Source organism: Calypte anna, chromosome 1, assembly GCF_003957555.1.
Source record: "Calypte anna isolate BGI_N300 chromosome 1, bCalAnn1_v1.p, whole genome shotgun sequence".
In the NCBI taxonomy this organism is placed as follows: Eukaryota; Metazoa; Chordata; class Aves; order Apodiformes; family Trochilidae; genus Calypte; species Calypte anna.
In genome coordinates this window covers 73,660,178-73,683,706 of record NC_044244.1, presented here as the reverse complement: position 1 = coordinate 73,683,706, position 23,529 = coordinate 73,660,178, and the positions used below count along the sequence as shown (strand labels likewise).

The window sequence follows — 23,529 nt, the reverse complement described above, 5'->3', positions numbered from 1 at the left end:
GTTTAATAAATTTATACTGCTTTTATCTTCTGGTTTAATAACATTATTTAAAATCACATCTACAGTGGTGCATGGACAATTTCATCGTGTACACCAGCTTTTAGTCATATCAAAACTTCCTTAAGTTAGTGGGTTGGGGCTGAGAACTTTCAGATGTTGCTCTAATATGGACAGTATTTTCCCCCTTTTCTTTCTTTATATGTGTATGTGATGCATATAATGTAATACAGACAGTTAACACTTCTTTACCTTGTTTTCTTTATAGGAAAAGTTCTTTCCTAATGCTTGCTCTGTAGTCCAATAAGGTCCTGCAGCAAAAGGTACTTGTGTAAAATGAGAAATTGTTAGACTGAGATCTTAAATATAATATTGATGAGATTTGATTTTTAAGGGAGGATGCTCTTCTGGTAGAAATTTCGCTTCCCCAGGAGTGGCAGCGATTTCTCACAACATACTTAATTTTGCCTACTTTTCATCTCCAGTTTCTGTACCATGCTGCAGAAGCTCTACTGCTCCCCAGCTGTACTGCGTCTGGTTGTGTGGGGCAGCATTTGAGTTTTTTGCAGAGGCTGCGTACGTGGGTGATAGCAAAGCATGGATTTTTATAGCTGGTGTTCTACTGTGTGGTCTATTAGTTTGTGCTTTGTTATCATGATAGGGGTTTACCTCTTTTATTTGTGTAATTAATTTTGAAGCATAAAAAAGAAGATGATAAGGCTCAGGAGGATCTTACAGTGCGTATTATTGCCTGATGGCAGAGTATAGAATGTGCAGAGCCTGGCTCTTCCTTCCAGTACCCAGTGAAAGGCCAAGAGACAATGGATGTAATTGGAAATACAGGAAATTCCATTTAAACATAAGGACCAACATTTTTCTCTGAGTGCAATCAGACCCTGGTGCACAGGCTGCCCAGAGAGGTGGAGAAGTCTCTGTCCTTGGAGATACTCAAAAGCCTGACTGGACAGGATCCCAAGCAAACTGTTCCAGCTATGGCCCTACATGAGTAAGACTTTGGGCTATAATACATGGAAGGTTTTCTTGCAACTTCAGTGGTGTAGTGAGTCTGTAACAGGTATTTTTCATTGTAATGAGTTTTTAATTGTATCATTTCAGTGGTAAGGCACTTCATTTTGTATTTTAAGCTTCAGGTTTTGTGTGGATAAAAGCTGAAAAAGGATGACTTAAAAAAAAAATGGTGCTAGTCATCCATTCAGGGAGAAAAGAAAGATGTATTTTTAGGCTCTAAGATGAGCATGGTAAGTATTTTCTGTAAATGCTCCTGTAGATTTTACTTTTTCCAGGGATTGATAAATATTTCACTTGGCTAAGTGCAGCTTCAGAAATCAGGTTGGACTGGTACATGAGTAATTCACACATAGGAAATTCATTCTGTCCCTGTCTAGGTCAAGTAAGTTTGTCAACTGGTGAATGATGTGAAACCAAAGGGTAGCTATGTATTCTTCAAAAGATATTTTAGTGTCATATGCTGTATAGTCTGTGGAAGAATTAAGTAGCCAATGAAGGGTAAGTTGGCAGTAATTTTTAACAACTCTGGAAACTGCACTGAGTGTGACTGTTTGTCCAGAGGACGTATTTCCCAAGCAAAAAAAAATTCTCATGCTTTGAACAAATTTATTTTGTCACATTGTATTGCGCCTTTATGGAGTTTAAATGGGAGTCATTGGCTTTTGTTTGGTAAGATTTTAAATCTTGTTTAATCTTTGAAATACAACTTGATTTTAACTGAAAACATAGTGGTGTCCCAGTGAACCTCTTCTGTTTGAAGTGAGTGTGGTTGTAGTAAAGACCTGTTGAATCATGAGTGAAGAGACAGCACTGTATATAATTTGAGAAATCACAGGTTTTAATAATGCAAAACAGCTGTAGGATGACTTTCCTACTACACTGAAGTAACTTGGTAAAAACTGCCTTTGTAATGGTGAATTCTATGTTCATTTAAGATGTTTATATGTTATAGTAGGAAAAAAGTAAGTGCAAGTTCAGAGTGACTTAGTTGTCTATCTTAGTGCTGTATAGGCAGTGTTGCTTTTTCACAGCTTTTCTTTCTAAATGTGATTTTTATTGGTGTAATCTTTCATCTTAAAATCTTTCTTTTCTCTCTTTTTATTTTTATTTTTTTCCAGTGGGAAGAGATCAGTGGTGTTGATGAACATTATACTCCAATCAGAACTTACCAAGTGTGCAATGTTATGGATCACAGTCAAAACAATTGGCTGCGAACAAACTGGATTCCACGCAATTCAGCTCAGAAGATATATGTAGAGCTCAAGTTTACCTTGAGGGACTGTAATAGTATTCCTCTAGTTCTGGGCACTTGCAAAGAGACCTTCAATCTGTATTATATGGAGTCTGATGATGACCATTTGGTAAAGTTCAGAGAGCATCAGTTTACAAAGATTGACACCATTGCGGCTGATGAGAGCTTCACCCAAATGGATCTTGGGGACCGAATTCTCAAGCTGAATACAGAAGTCCGTGAGGTGGGGCCCGTGAGCAGGAAAGGCTTTTACTTGGCTTTTCAAGATGTAGGTGCATGTGTTGCCTTAGTCTCAGTGCGAGTGTACTTCAAAAAGTGCCCTTTCACTGTCAGGAACCTCGCCATGTTTCCAGATACGGTACCCATGGACTCCCAGTCACTGGTGGAGGTGCGGGGTTCCTGTGTCAATCATTCCAAGGAGGAAGAACCACCCAAGATGTATTGCAGTACAGAAGGAGAGTGGCTAGTGCCCATAGGGAAATGCTTGTGTAATGCTGGCTATGAAGAAAGAGGCTTTGCCTGCCAAGGTAACAATGCGCTCCATGTTCATAGTTCAATTATTATTAACAGGGGCTTCACTGTATGCCCCTACTTTGTGTATTGGATCATGTTCGTTTTCTCTGAATTTCTGAGGCAAATATATTAGTGCTTAGAGTCACCATGAAAATGGGGGTTATTTAATCTGTGTAAATGATGTAATTCGATAAAAATTGTTAATAAGAGTGGACAAGTTTTAGTTAACACAGTACGTGGCAAGTCTAGTCTCTCTTACTACTCATTGGACTTTCTTTTCCAGTAGATGATAGTTTTCTGAAATGCATTGCCTGTGTCAAAATATTTGAATTTTTTGTGTTGTTTTTTTTTTAAAAAGTTTCTGTGGCTTGATATTAATATTTGCTACTGACCTGTGATGATTAATTGGGATTGGTCAGAAGAAAATAGATAGCATTGGTTTCAGATAGCATAAGTTTCCTAAATTCAGGTACAGTTGAAAAATTAATATTTAAATTTCAAAAATGCATCTTATGAATACTCATGTATTTAACTCAAAATTATTTTCTCCAGACTTTGGTTTCTTCTGACTGGTTATGTGAATGCTCCCAAGAACAAGAATAGACAGGGAATGTTGATTGTTTCCCAAAAAAATGGTCTTTTTAAAATGTTAGAGAAATGCATATTACACTTAGTTTTATATCAAGCAAAACTGTGGTGGTCTGCATTTTGCTTTTCACCAAAAAGTATGTTTTGAAGTTTTTTTACTGATTGACTCTTAAACCTCTCTTCACAGAGTGCCTTAAGGGGTGCTGGTTGTGGCAGAGGGTCTTCTTATTAAATAATTAAATAAAAGTTAAACAGTTATATCTGGAAATAACATGGATGAAAGGAGTAGTTGCTGAGCGACCTTCTTGTGGGATGTGTTTTTGTGTACGTGCACATTTGCGTATATCCATAAGGAACAAAATTTAAAGTATTCTGAACCTGGTTGAGAGGGCATCTCTTCCTTTTTTGTTGGTCCTTCAGCTATCCTTACATCAGGTAGGCAAGTCCTGGGGAGCTACTGGGAGCTTACTGGACCATAGCTAGGTCATTGTGAAACCTGTTGTTTTAATTAAGGTGACATTTTCTCAGAAAATGCCAGGGAGCTGTTGGAGGAAAGGGGTAAGACTGTTTTGTTTCGTTTTGCTTTTAAGTAGATTGTAAGTTGATTTTGCCCTAAAAAAAAATTAACTGGGTAGCTGAGTCCTTTGAGGACGTTTTTCTGCAGTTAGATACCAATATTAAGGAAAACTAGTTAAACTCCTCTGTTATGAGCTCAGTCCAGGAGGGGATATTTTTCTATTAAGAATGCTTTACCTAGGGCCTCCTATAGCTGCACTTAAAAATAATAAAATGTTAGTGATATTCTTTACCACTGTGCATAGTATTGCTTACTGTAGAGCCTTTGCACTTGTAAATGATTGAAAGGTATTGTTTTAGAATTTCAGCTACACATGAACACAGAATGAGAGGCACTCTAGAAAGTGGTCATGACTCCAGTTGAGCAACAGCTGAGCATCTCCGATGCTTGGGATAAGCAAAGACAGCTCCACCAAGTTCTGCAGAGACTAGAAGTGAGGTCACATCCATGTGTGGACTGTATCATACATCATTCAGGAGGGTATAAAATCAGACCATAGAACTCTCTCTCTTTTCCTCTTTTGCTTTCTCTGTCATCGTCTCTCCAGCTATTTTTTTTTTAATTTTCTTTTTTTACTTCCTCACAGTTGTTGTCAAGGGAACATATATGATGAACCATTAAAAACAGTCACAGGTCCTTCTGGTTTATTCTGATTTAACATAAGATATTCTATTAATTTTTTATGGGAATCATATTTACCAAATATTTTCTATGTGGTGTAATTGAAGTAGCATTCTAAAAGTAATTCAAACCAAAGCCTACCATTTGCTGGCATTGGTAGCTCATCAGCAGTTGGAAATCTTGGAAAAAGAGAAGAGTTCACTTTGACCTCAAGCTCTTGACTGCTCCTGCACCTTTTATTTTTCTTCTTTTATTTTCCCCTTCTCTTGCTCCTTCTTCTAGGGTTTTGAAGTTTAAGGGATTTTTTTGGGTGCTTTTGTCAACAAAAGGGCAGTAGAGATGGAATTGTCAAGTCTAAAGAAAATCCAAAATGGTGTTACAGTCATGGGCTAGAATGTTCATAAGTTAGGAAAAAAAATGTTTCAGGTAAAGTTGGAAAAAGTAGTAATAGAAATCCTAATTTTCACAGTAATTGGAAACATTCAACACCTTAGTGTCTGCCACTACTTGATCATGCATTCAGATACTTTCTGATTTTGTTTGTTTCCATAATGCTGTTTTTTGAAATTGTCATATTTGCATTAGCAAATTACTGATAATTATCAGTAATTATTAAAGTATAATATGATCATAAACCAATTGGTATATGAGCAGCCTATTTAAATTTCATTCAAACAGCTTTTTTTGGTAGTTGGAAAAATATTAAGAAGCAGTCATGCTCTCAAACAACACAAATTGTATTTTTTTTCCATGACTGCTCCTGTTTCTTTGCATAACCAGGAAAAGATGGCCTAAGGCTCAAGCTTTTAATTGTTTACGTGTAAAATTTTGTTAATGGTGCAATGTCAAATATCTGAGGAGTATGTGTCAAGAGGATGAGAGCAATCTCTTTTCAATGGTGTCCAGTAATAGGACAATGAAGGTTTAAACTGGTTTAACTAGGTTTAAACTAGAACATGGGAAGTCTTCACCTTAATGTGAGGAGAAACTTCTTTACTGTGAGGGTGATGGAGAAAGGTTATGGAGTCTCATTCTCTGGGGACTTTCAAAACCCACCTGGATGTGTTCCTGTGTGGCCTGCCCAAGGTGATGCTGCTTTGGCAGGGGTGTTAGACTCAGTGATCTGTAGAGGTCCCTTCCAAACCCTAACATTCTATGATTCTATGTACTTATAAAAACATACGTGTTTTTATAACATGTTTGTATCTAAGCTCTTAAAAGGCAAAATTGAACTATTAGCTTTATTCTGTTTGTTGGTTCTTGTTGGAAAGATTATTGTTCTGTTCTGGGTCCTACCAATTAATAAGCATTTTACCTGTATGATACATACCTGTCAGTCAGTCAAAAAATCAGGACCAGTTTTACTGTGAACAACCTTGTCCTCATTATTGTGGGTGTGTGGAGAGATGATTTCTTAAAGTGAGTTTTATACCTCACCTTTCTACCTCTGTTCTTTATGGTATACTTTAGGTTAACAGCTTAAGATATAATGCCTCTTCTAGCAAAGACACTTGTACCTGTTCAGTATTTTGGAGGTAGCAGGATTGTATAAGGTAGAGTAAGATGTGTTGGGGGAGGAGCACTTTTTTTCCCCCTTAGGAAATGTATCTGTTATTTAACTAAGTATGGCATTTGTAATCCCCTGCAGACTGTATGTTGCTACATCTTTGTTAGTACTCACATCATAGTGTTACTGCCTACTTAACAGACTGCAATATTTCATGGTTGTCTTCCTGACATGTTGGCCAAGCTGAATCTTTGTAGAATCTGCTCTCTTACAGTTACAGTGTTTTAATTTGTTTTAGTTAGAAAAAAAAAACCAACTGGCTGCAACTGCATGCTGAACCTGATGCTTTCTGGTAGTCTCTGTGCTATTCCCCAGGCAATAAGAACTCACCTTTTCCTTTTGGACCCTATCAAACAGCCATAGTAGATCAGATTAGACATTTATTGGCCTTCATATTCTTTCTGACAGTGGCTAATGGCAGATACTTAAGGAAAAAATATAAGAAACTGTATAAAGTGCTTCTTTACTGGTCCTAAGACTTCTAATACATCGTATAAGAAAAACTGGGTAATAGGAATCAGTGACCTGTCACCTGTTATTTTGTCTGGTTTTTTACTTACATTCTTAGTCTCTGTAAGTTTTTATGATGGTGAATGGCATAACTTGTGTGAAAATCATATCTTCATGCTGTATTTAAACTTCCAGTGTTAAGTCAGATGTAAAAGGTCTTCCTTGAATAGTGAGGAAATAACTACTCCCTTTTCAGATTCTCCATTAACAATTTTCTAGATCCCTTTTATGTCTAAATCTTATCTCTAATACCTGTATTCCCAACTCTCTCTATCAGTGCTGTCTTATCTGGAGGACAGGCTAATTGATCCATACCTTTGTTCATCCTTTTTGACTGTCTCTGTACATATTCAAAGCAAACAATGTGATTTTCATGAAAAGGGTAACCAGGCTTCTGTGTGTTGTTTGAGTTGCAAGTACAGCAGGAGATTATGCACTGACGTAGTGTTTGTAACAGCCCAAAGACCAATAAAAGAAAAGGAGCATTCACATCACCTGCCCAGTAAATTGTATGTGGGGAAGCTAGGTTCAGTTTTGTTTTGAATGCTACAGCAAAGCCATAGACATCACAGTAGATGTGAAAGTTGGCTGGTTAGTTAGGCTAATAGTATCAAAATTAATGGATAAAGGTAGGAAAAATGTTAGGTGATATGTCTTTAGTTCTGTAATAATCTGGAAGTATCTGTGGAGAAATAATGGAAACCTGATTTCAATAGATGTTTTTTTTTAAAATGCAGTAAGCAGATGATAAAGGAAATCCTGCACTGGCAGGCTTGGACTAATAAATCTCTTCCATCCTGAATGTGTCTATTCTTTTGGTGGTTTATTTCATGCACTTCAGAAAGACTAGCTGAACACAGAGAAAGATATTTTTCCCTATGATCTTCCTAATTAGCACACATGCAGTGGGCACTTGTTTATTCACGTGGGAGTATGAATGAGCTTGAATGTTCTTTTGAATGCTTAAAACAGGTGATCCTTTGGACCAAAACCAAGCTTTGTGGCTCCAGTTACTGAACGGGAAATTAAATTGTTGGGCCCAAAAAAAATTACTTAAAAAAATCACACTTACATTTTCTGCATGTAATAATTTCAAGGTACAGTTTCTAAATTTTAGTTGTTGGAATCAAGTAAGCCTGAATTGTAAATTTCCTATGTATTACTATCTAATAAAATTTTAAATTTTAACCTCAAGTGAGTGACACATTTTCTATAACAAAGCCAGAAATAAAAAGAGAACGTAATCCAACAGTCCTTCCATAGGTATCTAATTTTTAGCAATTAATCAGGTGGATTGAATGGGAGAAAAAGGAGTAAGGGGTAAAGGAGTGAGAGGTGAAGTTCACCCACTGTACCTGTTTATTGTAAAAATGACTCCACAAAATTTCCCCTAACACTAAATTATTCAGTACTTCAAGTTGAGAAAATCAAGGTGAGCAAATCCTAAATCACATTTCTCTCTCTGAGTTTATGGAGATATGAAAGGAATGCCATCTGTGGCTGCTAAATCTGAACCATCCTGTACATTGCTTAATTCTTCCAGTAGAACGACTGCTGTACTTGAGATAAAAATATGTAAAATTTCATTAATGCTAAGGACGACAGCCATCTAGATTTCCTTTTGTTTTCCTATACTTTAAATACCAGTTTTGTGTCTGCATAAGTAAATACACTTTTTACTTGCTTATATAAGTAGATAAAAGATAACTTTACATATGAGGAGAAAAAGGTACTGTGAGGAACTACTCAACTTTGTGGAAGTAGAAACAGATGGAAGGCACACATGCTTGCTGCAAGTGCAAAACCAAGAACATTTTCCCTTGTGTGAGATAGCCAAGTGGCTCAGAGGTGTTGCTTACACTACTAAAGTGTGTGGGTTTAACTCTTACATTCTGTATAGGAAATATAGGGAACTGATCATAGGAAGGCCATATATAATAGCAGAACTATTGTGAGAGTCTCCTTTTACATGATATTTGAAAAAGCTAGGGTTTCACATTTTCTAAAGCAGTGATTTGAGTGGTGTTTTTTCCTTCTGTTTGAAGTATTGTTTTGATTTTAGAAAGCAAGAGAGATGCTTTTTTATAGGGACTCTTAATCTTTCAAGTTAGTAAACTAAAATGACAGCAGCTATAAATTATGAATCATTTTATTTGTAAAATATTCATTGTTTTCATCCATTTTATAGAGTATAAGTACATAAACAGAGCATACAATGAAGGATTTCCCGTCCTGCTTAGAATTTACTTAACTCTTACAAAAATTGTTAGATATCTCCAGATGATTTTTTTTTATAGACAAAGAATTATGCTGCACTGAATACTTCAGAAACATCACAGTCAACTTTCCATGTAGCATTTTCTTATTGTTACAAATTTTGAAAATACCTTCTGGTTTGTCAACCGTAAGCTACAGATTTGAGGTTCATGTTGTAGAGGCAAAATTTATTGGGCAGAATCTTATGGTTTGTGAGCACATTTGTCACATGTTCTAAACAAATTTAAAAGTAACATTCTGAAATTACTAGAAAAGATGTTTTGAAATACGTTTTACAGATTCCCAAGTATCAGGTGTTTTTCAGTGCTTTGCATTTACTTGAGAAAAATCTGTACTAGATTTATTGGAGATTGTAATAGAAATACTTTAAAAAAAACATGATTATAAGTATTTTTATTAATTTTTCAATGTTAAGTGATTATGATCCCAGTGTTACTTTAAAAAAGCTTTCTTCTCATAGTTGTTCAGTACTCCTATGCTCACATTTGACTTAATTAGGTAACTCAATTGTATTTGAACACTTGAACACTTCCAGGGAGGGGGCAGCCATAACATCTTTGGGCAACCTCTTCCAGCATCTTGTTACTCTCACAGGAGAGAATTTTTCCCTAATGTCTAACCTAAATCTCCCCTCTTCAAGTCTGAAGCCATTTCTCCTTGTCCTCTCACTTGCTACACACCTATATAAAAAGCCCTACCCCAGCTTTCTTGTAGGCTCCCTTCAGATACAGGAAAGTCACTATAAGGTCACCTCAGAGTGACCCAGGTTGAACGACCTCAACTTCCTCAGCCTGTCTTCATAGGGGAGGTGCTCCAGCCCTCTGATCATTTCGGTGGCTCTTCTCTGGGCACATTACTAGAGCTCTGTGTCCTTCTTATACTGGGTACTGCAGAAGTTGGCACAGTACTCTAGGTGGGGTCTCACGAGCAGAATGGAAAAGAAGAATCCCCTCCCTTGAGCAGCTGTCTGTGCTTCTTTTGATGCAGCCCAGGACATGATTGGCTTTCTGGCTGCAAGTGCACATTTATGGCTCATGTTAAGCTTGCTTCTTGTCCCTCTCATCTGCTTTTCAAGCAACAAAATGACCCACTTCCCCCAACCCTAACAAAAAAACCCTACAAACACCCCCCTGTATTAGTGGAATATATTGGATATTGATCCAGACTCTCCACAATTTAAGAAGTATGTGTGAGACTTTTTCTTCCTCTTTTTAATGTAGAAATTTTTGCCCTAGTTCTCTGACACTTTTATGTTCAAGACCGCTACTCTTGTGCAGGATTGCTGCAAATATCTTATGGATGCTTCTTACAGACAATCCTAAGGGATCATGCTGGCATTTCCTTAACCTTTCAATTTTAATGGCTTCACTTCTTTGGAGGCTTTCAAAAGATTAAAAACTAAATTAATAGTATCATCCTGAGCATGCTTTGCTTGTGCTGTCTGATGACTTTCAATATCAGCTTAGCTCAGAGTTCCACAAAGGTTGTTTTGTTGGTGTGGATTCATTGAACACGCTCCTTTTCCATCCGTTTCTCTGCCACTGGCATCTGTGTATAGAGCTATTTGACAATCCCTTATTAGTTCCAGAGTGGAATTTACAAAGGTTAACAGGGGTTTGCATTACAACTGACAGCTGGTACTAGACTTTAATAGAGAGCAATTGTAGAGAGCTCTAAGTTTTGATAATGTAGCACAAAAATGCTCTTAAAGTAAGAACCATCTTGAGAGATGAGCACACAACGACAAGAATCTTCTGTGCGTCTGCCTCTCTTCAGCATCAAGCACAAGATGTTGTCAAAACATGCTGTTGGCAGATGTCTAAATAACCAGTAATTGGTATCAGACACTTAGACTGCAGGAGAAGTATCAGAATTGACTGTTTCTTTGGATTACAAACTGAGTAACAAGGGTGTAAGTTTGTAATGTCTCATTTTCTTTGCATTTGAAATTGCAGTCTTATTTTCAGTAGCACAACAGGAACATAATAACTTGGGCTTCACACAGTCTTCTTGGGGAGAGAAGATTAGAAGTTCATTGCCTAGAATTTGTTTGTAGCTTCAGCTCCAAGTGCCTTCCTGCCTGGGATACCCTGAGAATTGGTGTAGCTGTGGTGCTAAGGCAGAAATAAACCTAAACAATGGCAAATCCTTCATAGGTCAAGGGGACAAACTATTTCACTGTCATGAATCTGTGGGTTCAGTGGTTGTCTACTGTAAGTTAAAATTTGATGTGATAATTTAGAACAGCTGCTCTTTGACATAAAGATTCACTTTCAACAGGGGAAGAAAAAGCCATATGGTTAAAGTTGACACTGTGCCAAGCCTGAATAACTGCAGAAGGGATACAGGACGGGTCCTCAACAACATGGTTGAAGTAATTCATTTTTATTTGCCATTGGTTATTCCAGTCAGTATGCTTTCTTTTTTGGATCATACCTTATCCCACGATAATTCTTTTGTAGTTATTTTTATTTGGTTTTTATTAATAATGGTGATTAAGTGACATAAAAGGGTTATGAGTTTTAAAAATAGTTTGTTCATAACTCTGTCCAGGCCACTCTTTGTGCTGTGAAAACATACCAAAGTTTCACAGAGCAATTGATGTAAAATTTTCAGCCAAAATGGCATGCATTTTTTTAGAGGGGATGTCTAATATGCTTTCCATATGCTTTTAGCTAAGTATTTTAGGAATTCATTTAAGTGCCTTTGTACGTATACTAGTAAATTAAGCATGGGAATAACATGAAACCTAATGAAAGCAATCATTTACTGTGCTCAGCCTAAGCTGGAGTGGTCAGTTTACATGTAGGAGTTCAAAATCCTAGGAAGGATTATTTGACCTCTGGTTAAAGGGACTGAGTTTTCACCAAAATTAGTGCTATGTAAATAATAGATTCTTCTTTTTGATTTAGTAGAGATTCCTAATGGAAGGTGAAAATTGGAAGAAATTATTCAGAAGCACTGAGCTCTTAGCTCTAAAAAACGCCAACAGACAAGTGACTAAAAGCTTTCCAACCAACTGTGTACTTATCTTTAAGAATGTGTCTGTTTAAAATCCACCCTCTGTAAAATGACAAGGTGGCCCAAAATTTTTATTTAGGGAATAAAAAAATTGTCTTTCATTCTCTAAGGTGATTATTATCAAGAAGTAAAATATGTTGAAATTATCATCTGCTATCCAGCTGAAGTAATAAAAGACATAAAGTTCAGCAAGCATTAAAGTCAGATATTGAACATTTTCTTTGATGTCTTGCAGGTTTATACAGGGTTCACTCATACAGCATTTGACCTAACCTGAACAGTCCTTTAATCTCTGTAGAGGTAATTCTAAGATTTAGGTATGCAAGTATAGAATTGTTTTATTTATAAATGTATCCTGTAGCATTTTTTAATGTAACATTATTAGTAAGAAGCTGTGGGATAGAGTACAAAAGAATTGCTCCTTTGCTTTCATATTAAATAGCATAATATAGTCATTATTATATAAAAGATACAAGCAAATTATTCAATTGCATGTAGTTGTAGTTTTAAGAGGGGCATCTCCAGCTGCTGCAATGCGCTTCTTTAGATTACCCAAAGACTTGAGTTCTCTGAAGGTCTATCAGGTTTTTCTTCTTATCTTGGTAATGCAATCCTAATACTTAGATGGCAGGTATGGGGGGTTGTTTTAACAAGCTGCTCTTCAAGTCTGTTCTAGGAATTACCAGGTTTTGCTCCCAAAAGAATTATACGGAAAACTAAAGCAGGGCTGAGGGATTGTGACTTGAAGTGAAGTCAAGGTGTATTAGCAATGAACATAAGATCACTGTTCCAGCTGCAAAATGTGTTCTTCCTGGGAAAAAAAAAAAATAATAAAAAAAAATGTATTGGGTGTGAAGTGGGACATGTTAGCAGAAGAATGAAAAGTTCAGAAATCTCAGTTAACCATGTCTAATGACAGACAAATCATTAAGCTGTCATTTTTTAACAAATACGGTGTAGAACCTCTCTGACTCCTCTGACTGAAGACAGGGTGTCCAGAGCTTTTACCCCCAGGCCATAGGAATATTTATCTTTTAAATACCGGATGGAATTGGAAAGACATGTAATTGCTACTTGTGCTTGATATTTAATAAGCAACGACGGTCTTGTTTCACATAACGTGTGAGAGGATGAACTGGTAGTGACATTAACAGTAAAAGGAGGATCAGCTTCTGTATCTTTTCTTTACTCACACTAACCACAGCAGATGGTGGAAGAAAGAAAGCAAAAGGCTTTTTATTTAAAAGGGTCAGAACAGGAAAGAGAAGAAGAAGAGAGAGAAGGGTGGAGGGGAAAATGTACCATGGTAAGTAAAATTTATCTATGTAATTGTTTCATTGAAATCTAAATGCTGCAGTAAATTTTTAAAAAGAAAAAAAAAAAGAGTAAGAGGTTTAAGAAGCTTTTATGAGAGAGGGAAAGATACTGATTTGAATTCAAACAGGAGTATGATCTAATGGTGTCTTTATATGAAGATGAGTATCTCTGTGTAAGTTTGCTCTGTGCTTAACTGCTAGAACGATTCAGGTTTCGGGGCAAAAATGTGACTCTTTGAAGTCTCTTTTGGGGTATATGGTAGTTCTTGCATGGAGCTGGTCTGCAAATATTGATAATAAAATTATGATAATGCATGTGTTGCGCTGAAAGATTTAAAGCAGATCTGAACTACAATAAATGGGTTCATACCTCCTGAGTTTCAGTGAGCACTGTCTAAATCAAGTTACAGTCTAGAAAAGATTTGTTGTATTCTTAAGAGTCTTCCCCTCAGAGGAGGCCAGTGTGTAAATCATCTGATCCTCTTCTGGCCAGTATTTTGAGAATGTTTCCTTTACATTGCTGATTTTTCAAGAGCTCTAAGTATATGCCTCACAGAGCCTCTGAAATTGCACTGACAACTTCAAAGCCAAAGGGCTGTGTCTTGCACTGAACTCTGAAGACTGTGTTTTTAATGCTGTAAGGGCTTAGTCTTGCTCTGCAGAGTACTTAATAGTGGGCCATGAGATAAAACACTTGCCGACGGTCATATATATGTCTAGTTTCCCTTTGTAAGGATGGTTCAAAGATGCAGTTTATCATCCACATGCTTTGGGAACAGCTGCTTCACCCCACAGTCATAGGCAAGCAGCTGCTGTGTCCTGGGAGGAGGTGTGTGCGGAGTATGGCTGGGGCAGGGGGGCCCTGAGGCCTCCTGCTCTCTGCCATCTCTGCCCACTTGCTTACAGCAAAGGTGAGGAGGGTATCAGGTGATGAATCCCTGAGTGGGATGGAGGAAGAGGGTAGCAGAGGTTTTTGGGCGGAGCTGGAGTTAATCCTTGTTTGTCCCCGTGCTGTAGCCGTGCTCCTGATCCGGTCTAATCCACAGCGAATCTGCAATGTGGTTGTGATACGGATCCTGTTAGGTTTCACTCTGTTGGATTTCAAGTTTTACTTTTTGATTCCCATCTGCAGTGTGATAAGAACTAACCTTTTAATTTCTTAATCTCTTCCCTGAACAAGCAGAGCCTGCTGTTCCTCCCAAAAGTTAAATATTAGTCTTTTAATTGAAAAACACACAAAACCTCCAAATCCTGTGGTAAAAGCAGGTGTTCGGGCACAAGCCTGTTTAGTATAGAGCTTTTCTAAACATAGATTAAGGTCTCCTTTGGAATTCAGTACATTTCTGTGCAATAATTACTTTCCAGGGCCGGTATGTTTAAATTAGTGCCTAAAAATCCAGGCATGCCATCTATCCTGAATTGTCTTATACCTAGGGATTATTTTAGAGCCTGTCAGTTATCCATCTGTTGGGAAGCTTCCTTGTCTATCTTGCAATTATAGCAGTCAAGCTGCTACCTCACACTTGCACATTAGCATCAGATCCCTGGATGTGCATCCACAAATATCACATTCACCATGTTGAAACACTCATATAATCTACGGCTGGTTTTGTCTTTTTTTTGTATGAAATACAAAATATATTATTTATGAATGCAATATAGGACATATATGTTGGTGTAAGTAGTTTCTCTACTAGAGAAAAAAAGTCCCAGGTTATCATTCTCGCAAAAAGATAACAAAACCATACTGAATTTGTTGTATATTTGTAATCTATATTATTTTTATACCATGCTTTAAAATTTCCACTTTTTAGAAGGATTTCTTCCCACTGGAACAGTAATTTGGCTTTTGAATAACTGCATCTTTCATTTTCCTCTGAAGCATGGGATTGGCTCTAGTTTGCAACCAGACATAGCTCCAGGGTACTGATGCTCCTCCAAGCTTAGGCACCTTTGATGCCATATTCTCCTCCCACCTTCTACATTATTCTTTTATTCTAGTTTTGAGGTTTGACAGCAGGAAGATTTTTCCCTGCATCAGTTTGGTCAAGTCTATCAGTTTCCCATCCTCCCCGCCCAAGCACATGTGAGCATGAGTTTACGTATATGTGGGATACATCTGATTTATCTGATTGTGTGGGAGACTCTAAAAAAAATTTTTTTTTTTTTTTGCTATTGCTGTGAGCTAGTACTTTGAAAATGCTTTTGACAACTCTAGAGATGATGTGTTTTGATATAGTTGTGGCTTTTGGTCTTTTATTGTGGATCTCATTTGAGGCACTGAAACTTGTTTTGTGGTGCTTGATGATGTGTTCTGTTGACTTTCTGTGGGCTGTTTCTAGGAGCTGAAAATTTGACTGTATCCGAAGGTCATTTGAAAGACAAACCAAAGAATACATAAGGTTTTTTTATGCTGTCTCTGCAACCAATTTAGAAACACTTAATATTTTTCACTAACAGTTATGTCCTGCAGTAATCTGAGGAGGGTTCTGGTTGAAGAAAAAGAAAATTTATTCTTCTTTCCTTACTATAGTAATTATGAAGAAGTTTGGAGTCAGGTGAACTTAACTTTTACATACTGTAGACTCTAGGATGGAAGCAGAACCATTCACACCAGGTCTCATGCGGAGTTTCCTTTATGTCAAGTTGAAAACCTGAAAAGGTATGATGATTGCAATTTTTGTATAGAATTTGGAAAAAAAAAAAAAAGATTTGTGAAGACAACTACTGATAGAGGTTATAAACATTTATTAGAGTTGCAATGGAGAGTCAGTAAGAATATGCTTTCAAGGGTTTCATAACTAATAAAGCATTTCCTAAAAACTAAAGGTTTCCTCATTCTGGAGGAGTTCAACTAAAAGAAACTAGTAAAAATAGCTAGTGGCACTGTGGTTACTTTTCCCCAAGATGTGGGGACATGTGTGGAGAAGGCAGAAGGAAGGGGTTATGTTCATGCAATGCATGCACGCAGCATGCCTCAGTTTCTATATCAGCAGCTATTCATGACATCAAAGCATTCATTTTTTTTTTCTTTGTTGTTGTTGACATAACTTTTTACTTCACCTTCTCATGCTGTGACAGACCTGCAGACCTTTGCACAGTCTACTTTTTTTATCCTTGCCTACTGTGTTCCAGTTTTGGTAAGAGAGAGAGAGTGGGTGGGTGGAGAAAGCCAGGTTTCCCATCTCAAATAGCTGACAGGCTGTTTGGCTGAGGATTGATGCTCATTGCTGTCTCTCAGTAGGAGTCAGTGAAACCCATGACAGAGACAGATGATGGCACACTGGAGTCTTTCAGCTGAAAACATCAGTGGCCTGAGTGAGGAGGAATGCTTTTCTCATCAGCAAAGCTTGCTTTCACCTTCTCTAAAGGTGGGGCATGGGGGAATGGTTGCCTAGTGTAATGTGTTTTTTTCTCTTACCTTTAGATTTTACATTCAAAGACTTCATATATGGGTTGATTGTGCTGTCTCTGAAATTAGATGCCAAGCTCCCATCAATTTGAAGGTAACAAGCCAGGCATTTCAAATAATAAGGAACTCTTGGACAGATGAGAACATGGGCTTTTTGATAAAATGCCATTCCTCTTAAATAGCAACATATCAGCCTACAGTTAATGAAAGAAGTACAATAAATCAGTTGACACATTTATTTTTGTCTATGTGAAATAGCTTACAAATGAGATTGTGAAATTTGCAGAATTCAGAATGATTTAATTCTTTATCCAGTTTACTTGGTGAAGATATTTAACTCTGTCAGTCATTCATAACCACTTTTTATTATATTGTAATCTAAAGTAAAGGACAGTTGGTGTGCTGATAATATTAGTCAAGTGGTATTCTGTTAGATTCCAGTTGGCTAACTTCTGTAACTATCACTAACATGAATTTATAAACATTTTAATAAAGTATGTAACATTTGTGTGATACTAATTTATGTGCATGTTATCCAGTTGGAAAACAAAAGTCAGTAGCTGTGTGATTTTACTGATAGATGAATTCAGCTTTCAAACGATTGATTTAATAAATGAATACATAGTAAAGAGATTGCTTAGCAATCATTTAATATAAAAAAAGTGTCTTATAAAAAAAGCAGCACCTGAGCTTCACCAGCACATTTATTTACAGTAATTGTGTGTTTATGGATGTGATTTGGTCTTGCTGAAACAGATTAGAGTGGATATAGCTAGGTATGCACTGGTCTTTTTACAATTCTTGTTATACAGAGTTCTATTCTTCCAGCTTTATGTATGCTGGTTAATTCTAAGAAACTTAGTAGAAAGTTTGTACATCAAGGCTTTTTAAAAAATAAATGTTTGTTGTCAGTTAGCAAAAATATCACCAGTTGCCCACAAATATCTTAGTACAGAAGAACTACGATAACTTAAAGGCTTTGTTTTTCTTGCTTTTGCTTTTGTATTTTATAGAGTCCTCATGATACCAGTTTCATGACAGCTATGTGCATGAAACATGCTTCAATTAGCAATATATTGAAATGGTTTGCCACTGTCATACTCCTTTCCTGTAATTTAGAAATCTGCATAAATTACTGCATTCAGAGGACTGAACTTCCAGTATGTCTGAGGTCTTCTGGTTCACTGAAGTCCTTTCAGTGCATTAAAAGAAAGTGTCCTTTTTGCCCTCTTTTTATCTTGATGTATATTTTCTCCCTGCCATACCTATACATAAATTTTTGTACAGATATGTATAGATACATCCCACGAAGAGAAGAACTGAAAGTCTGGCCTTTATTCCCTTTGCATGTCTTGAGAGAGTAATTTATAAAATACTGGACAGGGAGATGTATTTGAAAACATATGGAAACCACGGGGGTGAAGCCTGAAGAGGCTACTTGTCCCAGCATGTGACACTCCATCTTAACCTGAACAGGAGCTGCTGGATCAGCTTAGGTGATGCTGGGCTGGGGCTGGGAGTTTGCATGAACTGAAATTAGTGGCCAGGGCACATATTTGGCTCACAGGCCACTCGCTGCTGCCACATGATATATTGTACTGTTGGTAGTGCTCAGTAACAAAACTTGCATTACAGGAATGTCATGTAATGCAAGGTATGTTGAAAAGCCACTAATGAATGTTACATATTTCATCCCAAATCACATGGTGCTAATGCAAAAAGAGACTGAATTAATGTGAATTTAACTGAATCGATGAAGAAAAACAGACTTTGGCATAAATAGTAGTTAATGCTTTTAAATGTGGGAGGATCTGTTTTAAAATTATATTTTTAAGACTTAGTTTAAGACTTTAAGGCATATGCAGTGAAAAGAATCAAAACCTAGTGCAGAAATTAGGTATTAGTGTTATTTAACCCCCTTAGCAGCTCCAGTATCTCTAGCCAAAAAAATGTTGTTTTGGGCTTAATTGGGACTGTAATTCAGTTACTTTTTTTAACAGCTGTTTCAGTCTAGTTTACCCTGAGTAATTCATATATTCATATGTAATCATAATTCATTATAGAGCACTGCTTAAAAATAATTATTCAAATAATGCAGTAAATTATTGCAATCTGTTAATACTTTATATTTTCTCAGCTTTATTCACAAATGTTATGTATGTTTTATGAGAGCTGAAATGCTCTCTTTTTAAGATGCAGTCTCTTGATCACTCTCTTCCTTTCATTTTGATCTATGTATGATTTCTCTTAGATGCCATTTCCTGGCAGATTTCTTGAGCTCAGCTGTTCACCTTGAAATCCAGTCCCCTGGGGTGCTCTTGAGATGGCAGCAGCCTCAAAGCTGCCCCATAGGTCCCCTAGGGAAGAAGCAGGTTGATGGCACCTGCAGTGAGGTGAGCCTCAGATGATCACATCCCCAGGACTGCTGAAGGCACAGGTGAAAGGGATTACTTTCCCTATCACACTGGTGTTGTGCAAACAAGTTTTATACAGGATTTAATCACGTTTTAGAAGGGGGAAAAATTAAAGCTCTTTCTAAAAATACTCTGTATGCATTTAGTTGTTGTAGCTGTGCAGCTGAGGGCAGTGGCTTCAGCCAGTTGTGGGTGCTCTTCTCTAGTGCTGGGCCAGGTGCTCCTTCTCCTTCTCTCCACATTAATTGAACATTGAGTTTGAAGATTTTCAAATTAAAAGTATTATTTCTTAACAGTCTTTTCCAATCTTCAGTGTCCAGCTTCATCTCAGGGTGGGGCTTCTGGGGTCTCCTGCAAGCTCCTCTGTGGCTTAGTATCATAACCTACTGTTCGTTTGTTTCCTGCCTTCTTTTTTGTGGTTATGCCCATCTCCTTTTCCCCCTGTCTTTTTTTTCCTTCAGTGTCCAGTGGTTATAGAGCTGACCCATACTGCACAGCTTTTCTTGACTGTTGATAATAGCTTTTCTTATCACCTAGATTCAAACGATGCTCAGGAACTGGCTGGCTGTACCTCATCCTCTTCACTCAGGGAAATCATTGCTTCTTGCATTTCTGGTAAATATACTCCCAGAGGCTTTCCTAGAGGAAGATGACTCTGCAAGAATAGTGTTGATTATTACTTTCTGATCTCTTCCACTATGTGCTATTCTTGTTTAAAGTGTGTTAAAAGATCATTGTAATGCAACTTCTGTCAGTGTTCAGAGAGCAGATCCTTCTTGTTTTCGAGACCTGATTGCAAACTGGTTGCTTTGAAGTTAACAGATTCACACTAGAGAAGTTACTTCCCCATTTCAAGAACCCTTTTATGATGTGCCACACTCCTGCACTGTGCTGCATGGGGCTTGCCTTGGTCCCAGGCATACTGAAGCTCTGTGTTGGTGAGAGAGGCTTGAGGACTGTGATGATCCCAATGTGACCCATAGGAAGGGGTAGGAAGCAATTACTCCATATGACCCATAAGATCAAAGGACTTGAGGTAAGTGGCCACTGAAAGAGGAGTGGGCACCCCAAAGGGATTGTGAGAGATTTCATCCCTGTAACTGTAATTGTATTCTTCTTTTCTTTCTCTGTTTGGTGAAATTGGCCTTCTAAATAAGGATCACAAAATTTGTTGGTTGTAGAACAATTTTTTTCTAGTGAAGGTGGACTAAAGTACAGCTTTGATATTACAGAAATACTTTAGCTCTTTTAAATGAGAGATCTCCAGCTTCCCCTTCATCTCGTTGAATAGTCTGTCATTCCTATTTCATTTTGCTGATGATCATATTTGCGAAGAAGTCTCTTTGTTTAATGATCATTCAGGGAATTTAATTCATTAATCTAGAAGCCATCTGCAGCATAATAAAATTTTGTCTACAGTTTACAAATACAGTATTAAAATAGGAAAAGATGCATTTACTTGGTCACATAGATCAGTAAGAAACGGAACCCAGATTTCTTGAGTCTCATCTCTCCACTTGCTTCATGAACCATGGCCACCTCATCACTGTTTGAGAATGATAAATGCCTCCCATTTATAACTTCATATGCATGTTGTGGTAATACAGTAAACAATGAAGCCTTTCAGTATTAAGTGAAAGTATTCACAAGAGGCCAAGCCTGTGGTCCTTATGCAGACAAAGCTCTTGCAGGCTTGAGTCAGAATTTTGCTTTGAATGATTACTAGACCAAGCTCATAATGTGTGTTTCAGCCTTCTCAGGGGAGGAAAACATCTAGCTTGAAACAAATCAGAACTGAGATGGTTTTTTTAATTTTTTTTTTTTTCTCATGGAATGAAAGAGAGTAAATGTAAAATCACTATGAATGAGATCATATGAGAAAGCCCCTTGCAACAGAAAAGAGCTGACTTTTACTTTTCTTAAAATGGCTTTTCTTGAGGTCAGTTAGTACATTTAACTTTCATAGCTTATCTGCATAGAGCCTAAGAGAAGAAACATAGGTTTATTTGCTCAGTAAATTATATGTGAAAGTAGTGGCTGCTATTCCTAATTAATATTTTAGAAAACAGGACAGAAGTTTAGCAAAAGGTCTCACATTTTGTGTTTTTGCAGGCACGTTAATTGAACTTTGATTTTGAAGATTTTCAAATCAAAGGTATTATTTCTCAAAGGTCTTTTCTAACCTAAATGATTCAATGAATAATTCAGCTACTGTACTCTCCAAGCCACTACACTTTAAACATACAGAGATAAAAAAAAAAAATTGTTACTGACAGTCTTTTTTTTAAAAAAAAACAAAAAAAACCAATTACCTAGACACACGGGTTTACCAGGAAAACATTTTGGAATTTAAGATACCTGCAAGGACTTTTGTAATACAAAATGTAAGAGTACTTATTCTCTTCTCCCTTCCTCCCTCATGTATGTGGAAATCTCTATTCCAAGATTCAGTAGTCTTTTCCTCTGTCCTACTGGTGGATACATAAGTGCTTGTAAGAAACCGTAGTGTTAATGTTTCTGTCTTGTCTTTTCATTCCTGTTCTTTTGTTTTTAACTTGCCTATGTTTTGATATTTTATAAAATGAAAAATCAAGCACTCAAGAGGAAATAGAATGAAATGAAGCAAAGTTGAACATAAAAGTTAGGACATGTAACACAAGGTACTTACAAAGATGATATTGAAAAAAGTTAATTCTTGGTTGTGCTTATACAGGTCTCAGTTCTCTAATCTTTTGTGAGCTTGCTTATCCTGGGAGCTTGTTGGCAGCAGTGAGTGTTGTTTGAGTGTCTAAATTTGCTTGTATTTATGTATTTCAGAGCAGAGCTTTTTAGTGGCTTGTACCTATCTTGAGTATTAGTGCTCACATGTACACACATGTAGTATACATTGACATTATTGGGATGGCTGTGAAATGCACTTGCAGACATTTGCAATGGGCTTTTTAGAATGGTTGCAGAGCACAATAATTTTATTGAAATATCAAATGCAGCCGTGAGCAGACTTTCAACTCTCTCCTATCCATACAGAAGGAGCGTGCCTCATGAGCATACTGTCATAACAGCTCAAGGCTTTTTTCCATCTGACAATACAGGGCTAGTGTATGTGTGGAATATAAAACAGGCTAGAGTATCAGAATCTGTGATTTAAACACACTCAAAAAATGAATAGTTTTGAAATACCAGGTGGTAAGCTTCCAGTAACCCGATTTGGATGATCATTATTGGATTTGTATGCTTAAGCATAGATTGTGCATTTACTTTTTTGCAGTTACCCAAATACGTATGCACATGCACACATCTTGTCAGTTTTGAGAAGGGATTTCAACCTTGATGTAACAGTACTTTTGAGCAAAAAATTTTTGGTGGAGAATTTTTCAGTCGGCATTAATCTTACATGTCTGAGTAGCTTTGAAGTCAGTTCTGATTTGGGAAAACATTTCTTGTTTCAAATATTGAATCCATCTACTGAAACCATCTCTGTCCAAAGATGAAGGGGAACAAAATTCAATCAGAGATAACTTACCTATTCTTAAAATTATCATGGTTTTAAATTATTATAATTTTTACCTTAAGTAATGGTATTTTCTTTTTAAAAACTAACAATAGATAACTAATGGCAACAGAGATTGATGGAAGAGTTTTATTTCCTGCGGAAAAAAATTCCCACCTTTTCATGGAATCTTCTGTTTCTATCCTATGAGAACCAGGGTTAAGCTTGTAAACCTGCCTTATTTATTTTTATGCATAGGGGGAAAAAGAAAAAAAGATCTTTTCCACATGTATGCACTGAAGTACTGGACAGCCATATAGTGGCCTTGATTTTTAGAAGCTTTCTCATTTTTATGTTTTCCAGCTCAGGCGGTTTAGATTCTCTGTAATGAATACTCTTATAGGTCTGGAAAAAAAACCCAAACCCAAAAGTTTTAGACTCCTCCAACTTCCTACACTACCACTATATAAATGGTGAATAATATGCTGTGGAGTAGTGTTTTTTGTCATCACATTTCTAGAGGACATTGCAATTATTTCCTTACTTTAGCCTCTTTTATCATTGTCTTACTGCACTTTAGGTTATGGGTCTCCTTGCCATGAGACTGTGGATGTGGAAAATGTGCATAGATTAAAAAAGTGGCTGTATAAAAATAATGAAAAATCTATCAAAGGTTATTAAATACAAAGGCACCTACTCTGGCTCAGGAAGTTCTTTTACCACAAATAGCTGGAGTCCAGGAATATATTCTGAGGAAGCATAAAAACATTTGTTTTGTTGCTGTGCTCTTTTCAAGCATAGGTATTTAAATAGGTGATCTTTAGTAAAGACAGAAGTCTTGGTGGAGGTCTGGTCTTGCATGGTGCAGTACTTCTTGTACTTATTCTTAAATTTGTAAAGATACTGGTTATGCAATTGTATCATTAAGAAGAAAAGTAACCTTAC

General features: G+C 36.9%; 1 protein-coding gene across 1 annotated transcript in view; it reads left to right on the top strand.

Moving 5' to 3' along the window:
- The window catches only part of EPHA3 (EPH receptor A3), a 225,425-nt gene that overhangs the window by 71,334 nt on the left and 130,562 nt on the right, over positions 1–23,529 (top strand). Inside the window, exon 3 of the mRNA XM_030456308.1 lies at positions 2,145–2,805. Coding sequence (XP_030312168.1) covers positions 2,145–2,805 — 661 coding nt within the window. The remainder of the gene's footprint in view (positions 1–2,144; positions 2,806–23,529) is intronic.